The sequence below is a fragment of the Gastrolobium bilobum genome, unplaced genomic scaffold (genome assembly GCF_033153095.1).
Source record: "Gastrolobium bilobum isolate Gb01-03AN ecotype WA unplaced genomic scaffold, APGP_CSIRO_Gbil_v1 utg19911, whole genome shotgun sequence".
Lineage (NCBI taxonomy): Eukaryota > Viridiplantae > Streptophyta > Magnoliopsida > Fabales > Fabaceae > Gastrolobium > Gastrolobium bilobum.
This window is the reverse complement of record NW_026898798.1, coordinates 480713-487912: the sequence shown is the minus strand read 5'-3', so window position 1 is coordinate 487912 and position 7200 is coordinate 480713. Positions and strand designations below refer to the sequence as shown.

General features: G+C 32.9%; 1 protein-coding gene across 1 annotated transcript; it reads left to right on the top strand.

Annotated features, from left to right (window-relative positions):
* The first annotated feature begins 1916 nt into the window (after positions 1-1916).
* On the top strand, positions 1917-7115 carry LOC133284218 (mitogen-activated protein kinase kinase kinase 1-like). Its single transcript, XM_061481215.1, has 8 exons — positions 1917-2692; positions 2808-2892; positions 3020-3082; positions 4651-4808; positions 5205-5277; positions 5390-5449; positions 5777-5887; positions 6049-7115. The coding sequence occupies exons 1-8, from the start codon at positions 2010-2012 to the stop codon at positions 6259-6261; spliced, it is 1446 nt and encodes a 481-aa protein (XP_061337199.1). The 5' UTR covers positions 1917-2009; the 3' UTR covers positions 6262-7115.
* The last annotated feature ends 85 nt before the right edge of the window (positions 7116-7200 follow it).

The window sequence follows — 7200 nt, the reverse complement described above, 5'->3', positions numbered from 1 at the left end:
CATATGAGAGTCGTTAGATCAAAAAAGATCAATGGTGTCACGTGCTTGCAATCAGAGTCGTTGATCTTTTTTGATCTAACAGCTCTCAGATGAGGTGTCAAAATTGAAATTTAACACCGGTGTCAAAAGATCCTACCTCATATATATATATATATATATATATATATATATATATATATATAAAAAAGTGAAAATTGAACATATAAACTAATACAACCTACTCAAATTTTTTACTAAAAATATTTTAAGTTTTAGATAGGGTCAAACTACATATTGTAGCCCGAGCCAAATTACAATTTTAACCCGGCCAAATTATAATTAATTATATAATTATACATAATAAATATAATTTGTTAAAATTTAGCCCGAACCAAACCCACACACAAATAACACATGGGTTCGGGACCACTGAAATTCTACTTGTTAAGGTGAGGCTTCTTTAACTCAACATTTATTTATTATTTATTATTATTATTATTAGTTTGTAGAAAACTACATCTTTGGTCCTTGTTCTTTGTCTTGGTCCGGCACTAACAGCCAATAGGCGTGTCATTGTAAAATATAAATACTTGAAAGATAATTTTGTTTTGTTGTATTAGTTCAATATTATTAGAATCGATTTAAGTGTATGCGAATTTTATTTCAAATTCAAACATATGACACTGACAAGTTGTTACAATATTTCAATTTTAATGTTGCAAGCATCTTAGTAATTTAATATAACAAGTTGGTACAACTTTCAAAATAAAGAGAATGATGCATAAGAGTTATCAATTCAAAGCCAATGATGGGATTCATATTCAACCGTATACTCACTTTTCACACACACACACAAAAGCTACTCGTATCACGATTCTTTACAGTTTTTTTTTTTTTTAATTACAAAAGATTCTCATCTTTTATTATTATTTTTTTGTTGTATGACAAAAATATCAAACATAATCGTGAGTGTTCGAAATAAAACAGACTAAATTTAATCATTTAATTTTACATAAATAATTAAAATTGATTTTATTTGATTTATTTCAAAAAACGGAGAAATCAATCCAGTATTATTGTTAGATGACATTTGGACACCTTGATTGATCAAGTAAAAATCAAATAATCTGTATGACAATTAAAAAATATTAAAAAAAAACTATTTACAGTCTCATCTAGTGACGGAACTAGCATGACATGTTATCAAGTGCCAAAAAATTCAGTCAGTGTCCAAATAGCTAAGGTTCTTTGGCTATGACCAAAACGTGGTTAATTTTCAAAAAAATTAAAACAGAATTTTCTACGTTTCAAGTGTAGTTAAACGAACGTGGCTAAATAAGCCAGTGCCAAGCCAACTGCAAGCCACAACGTGGCTCCGCCACTGGTCTCATCAAATAATTGACATAACTAAAATTAAAATACAGATTACATGTTTATTTATCACTAAATAAATTCTTTAAATTTTTTACACATGTAATATGTATATATATATATATACACACAGTTACACACACACATTTACAAAACAATTATTTATAATTTTTATTATACATTAAAAATAACATATACACTACACATAAAAGGAAATTTACAAAAGTATCATCACGTAAAGAGAAGTGAGAATAAAAGTTTTCAAGTGGTGTTAGACATTTATAAATGAAATCTTTTCAGCCTGTTAATTATTCTTCTTCAACTCGGGTTAATATTTATGAAACAATTGTTAACAATAAATTTATGAAATTCTTTACGTACATATATCACTTTTCAAAAAAAGGAAATAAAAAATAGTTTGGGCATGACATTATTGAATCGTCTTGAATTCCGCGCCTTACGCCACGTGGCATGACGAGGTTTCTCCTCATCTTTGGTAGCATTATAGCATGAGTAGAATAAGTTGGTAACTATTAACATTAAATTATTAATTAGGAAAAAGTACACATACGTTGTATTGTGCCGTCTCTCTCTCTCTCTCTTTCTCTCTGTCTCTCTGTTTATGTGAAGAAGTTGTCAGAGCTTGGAAGAGGACATCAATGGAGGGTGATCGGAAGCGGTTGAAGCCACGCCTCGAGCGGCGGAACGCCATGAAGAAGATCGATTACGAACCGGACGATGAGATTGAAACAACTTTTTTGGAGAACCAAACCAGCTTCCGAATCGATGGTGAATTCGACCATATATTCAGAAGTTTAGGACTCTCTGGACCCGAAGACTTTGCAATCCCAACAGCAGCTTGGGAACAAGCACAAAAGGCTCGCTTTTTTTCTTCTTCTTCTTCTTCTTCTTCTCCTCCTCCTAAACTTGAAAGTGGTGATGCTGTTGTTGTGCTGAAAAAGCAAGAGAATGAGATTAATAGAGATGGGGGAATCAAAGGTGTCAGGCCTCCCCTTCTGGAACAGCCGCCACCGCCACTTGTTGACAAGGTCACCTCTGCTTGGCATTTGACCAAGTCTCTTCCTCTTCCTCCCCAACATGATGATGTTGTTGTTGTTGTTGGGGAAGAACATGGAATTAGTGATTCTACTTCATCTATGTCCCATGATGATGACGATGATGATGATGATGATAGTGATGTTGGTGATGAAACTGAAAAAGCTGACATGTCCATTCATAATGTCTCGCCAAATGGGTCATTTACACGAACTTTCAAGTCTTGGCAAAAGGGCGAGGTTTTAGGAAAGGGGTCATTCGGAACGGTCTATGAAGGCTTCACTGAGTCAGTATATATTCTCTTTCATTGTTTCTTTTTTATTGCTTTTTTTTTTAACAGAGGTAAGTGGTAACTGGTAACACATATATATCTATTTTTTCTTTTTCTTTTTTTCTGGCAGTGATGGGGACTTTTTTGCGGTAAAGGAGGTGTCTTTGCTGGATGAAGGAAGCCAGGGCAAACAGAGCATTTTCCAACTTCAGCAGGTGGGATGACTTTGTCTTCCTCTTCTTCTCATCAAACCTTATATATAACATATTTCTTTATATGTTTGTTCCATCTTATACGGCACCATTTGATTATGTGAATATTTGTTTGTGGCTTTTATTTCAGGAAATATCTCTTTTGAGTCAGTTTAAACACGAGAACATAGTTCGATATATTGGCACAGACAAGGTATGTTACTTCTGGTTGGCAAGTCCTTTTTATTAATATGGCGCTCTGGAATGAATAATTACATTTTCAGCAATGAGGCAATTTAAATAAGGATTTTTTTAAATCACAAAGCATTTGCATATGGATATGGGTGAAATTTCTTTGTTCATTATTGAGTATCTTTAACCTTGTACCAATCCTATTGAAGTGTACACTAATTGTTATTTATTGTGATGGATATGGGTGTGGAGCAATATGTCTTTATGTTATAAATAGGAGGGAGGGAATGAGATACCATAGGGCTGATGGAAAGAGATAGGTGCCTCCTTGTCAACCAGTTTCTTATTTGATGGGTCAAATATTTACTACTTATAATTCATGAACTGTGAAAGTCCATGATGATACAATAGCAAAACAATATCCCAAAATAAGGTTTAATGTGTATTTATCGAAATTTCGGCATAATTTTTCCTACAATATTAACATCTCAAAAATATAAACACCTACTACAATATATATGATCTAGATAAATAAAAAAGGTATAATAAATACATTGAGGGAGAAATCAAATATAACGCATGAATAATTTATTCTTATTTAGATATTAACTTATAAACATTCTAATGCAATGAAAGTAAATCATATAAATGAATTATATAACAATATTATAATAATAATAATAATAATAATAATAACATAATTATGTAATCATAATTAATCATCACTATTCACTTAATACTACAAGAGCCAATTACATTACTTTCTATGACTCGAGGCAGAGCAAGCGATGTTAGTATCAACCAATATGACAACTGAGGATATATCAAACGAATTAAAACTCAACCAGAAGGCCTCTGACAATCTTTTAGAAAATATCTTCCACTACTAATTTGTTGTCGTTCCCTCAAAATATTGGGTTACTCAACGAATATTAATAATTAAAATTACAAGTCCTATAAATCACTATACCTCAAATGAAAAATTTCAAAATTTATATCTTATACTTAAAACCTTCAAAAGTTATACTATAAATAATGGGATCTATTTATCTCATATTGTATGAGATAATTATCTCCAGTAACAGAGACAAAATAGTAGGGTCAACTACTTTTTAAAAAAAAAAGAAAATATAATGGATCTCACTATCTTATCTTTGCTGCATGAGATAATTATTTCTCATAAATAATAAGGAGGTAAGATAAAAATTATAAATTTATATCTTATACTTAAAACCTTCAAAATACACCCGCACAAAATGAAACTGCAATCAAAAATAATTTTTCAAATTTTTTGATTATGGGTATATTTCAAACAACCAAATACACAAGTAGCGTCCCCTATTGTCCTGAGATCTGCTTACAAGAAAAAAGGAACCGGTAAGACTTTATTTCATCAAAATTTAAAAAGGATACTTAAAGTTTTGACAAAATGAAGCAAATAAAGGACAAAAAAGAAAAACAAAAGAAAGAAACCAGAACGGGAAAGGGGAAACGAAGAACATGGATGAAGCCACAAAAAAAAAAAACCTGTTATTAATGGATTTCTCTCCTTTTCATTGTTATTTGTATTAATATCTTTTTATTTCTCAGGACAATGACAAGCTGTATATCTTCCTTGAGCTTGTGACAAAAGGATCATTGGCAAGTCTCTATCAAAAGTATAGTTTGAGGGACTCTCAAGTTTCTGCATACACAAGGCAGATTTTAAGTGGCTTGAAGTATCTTCATGATCGTAATGTGGTTCACAGGTAATTTTAGTGAACTTTCTATCCTGATGCAATGCAATGATTATACCTGTAATAACAGCAATTAATCTTATTTAGGTAAGGAAAGTAAATCTGGTTCGGTTAATGATGATATATTGTTTCATGCTAAAGGTTTAAGAAAAATATGTTTCATGCCTAATGTCTTACGGGAAAAAATGTTTGGCATCGAATCATTGCAAAAAGTACAGTTCATTTTGAATTTTGATTTCTTTTTTTGTGTTCTGAAGATTCTATATTCAGCCACTTTCTATGATTGTGGAAAACACTTGGTAATTAAAGTTGGATGCAGTGGTGGGAAGTTGATTGCTTAAATATCTTGAGTTTACATGGACTTGCCACATTCTAATTCTCTTTTTCATCGAAAATTTTAATTTTTAGGGACATCAAGTGTGCCAATATATTGGTTGATGCAGATGGGTTCGTCAAGCTTGCAGATTTTGGGTTGGCAAAGGTTCCTTTCTTCAGCTAAATGAATTTTCTAAAATCAGCATTTTATCATTGCAAATTCCAAATGCTAACTGCTTGAAATTGAAATTATACTGTTGGTTCTTTTCCCTTTACAGGCAACCAAATTGAATGATGTTAAATCAAGCAAAGGCTCTCCATACTGGATGGCCCCTGAGGTTTGTCTATGCTTGTAGCATATGTTTGATATAATTTCTTTAAATGGATGAACTAGAATGAGATGGATCATGTGGGACTGTCTAATTTAGTTTAGCACATATGCCAAATATTCTTACTTACTGTATGAACATAAATCTCAATTATGTAAATTATTCTATAGACTTATTTGCTTCCCTTGAGTTTTTATACCAGACTGCATATCACCATCTTTAAATTGTAGTTTGTTCGTTCATTTGTAATTTAAGCAAACTAAAAAAACTGAAAAATTCATTTTACATGAGCTTTCTTAAAGTGACTAGATTAACTTTGAATTGTTTGGATCATAGGTTGTTAACCTAAGGAATCGTGGTTATGGATTAGCAGCTGATATATGGAGCTTAGGATGTACAGTTCTAGAGATGTTGACACGGCAACCTCCTTACTCTCATTTGGAAGGAGTATGTCCAACATTTCTTAATATAATCTTCTCTTTACATTTCAATTAAGGATTTTAATTTACTCGGTTTCTTACTTCTCAGACATCAAGTAATACGGACTGTTATCATATTTGAAATTAGAAAACCGATGATTAATACAGTATTTTTCTTTGTTACAACAGATGCAAGCGTTATTTAGGATTGGAAGGGGTCAACCTCCACCTATTCCCGAATCTTTATCAGAAGATGCAGGAGATTTCATTCTTAAATGCTTACAAGTCAACCCAAATAAACGGCCAACTGCTGCTCAGTTATTGGATCATCCATTCGTAAAGAGACCACTTCTATCTCCCATAAGTCTTGTTTCTCCACGTACTAGTCTTTTACTGTCTTAAGAGTTCTCAATCACCTCTAGCATTGCCACAAGGAAGTCACATTCATCATCTATTTTTGAGTGTTTATCCTAGCAGAGTGATGCAGAACTCGGGTTTAGACTGGTGGATTATATAGGAAAAGGTCAATAGGTTTGCAGATGTCTACTGGAGTTGGACCTTAAAATCTAAAACTGGTTTCATTGTAATCACAATAGCCCACCATGCTGGTCCTTGGTGAGGGATTTCTTATGACTGCAGATGTGAAGTGGAGAATAACGATGGACCTCTGCATTTTCAACAGAGGTTCTTATGCTGTCAAGGAATAATATAAAATAATATATGTCTTCCGCCAATTTAAGATTTTGAGGAGAATTGATTTCTTGACATATGCAAGTGTACACCCACCAGGAAAGGCCTATGGTCATATAGTTGGCCATCTGGAGCTGTTGTTGGTTCTTCTGGTTACATTGCTTTTACTGCAGCCTTTGGAAGTTGTTCTTGTCAGGTAATGTGGTTAATGCATTATCGGCCTTTATGCTCACTGGATCATATAACAGCTCATGTTTTTGTAATTGTTTTTGCGTGGACATTCTGTAGTCTCAGGTGTGGCCTGGCTAGTAGTTGCTAGTTCTTATAGGCATGCCTCCTTGACATGTAAATACTAATAGCTATCCAAGAAAGGGAAGTAGGTATCTGACAAAGCAGCAATTTTTATTGTATTGATTTTTTTGGACTTTCTCTTCGATTAGAGCAACAGTGACCACTCACGCTTTGATTAATTGCAGCACTTCCGTTGTAGGAAGCCACGACAGTTTATCGATTTCTCAAGCATGACGTTTCTACCCGAAAATATGGACCTGTGGGGTCCTGAAAATTACTGGTGTAATCCTACTTTCACTCATGATATTGATGACCTTTAAATCATGCAAATTGCAGCCACGATTTTTAAGTTTCGCTCAT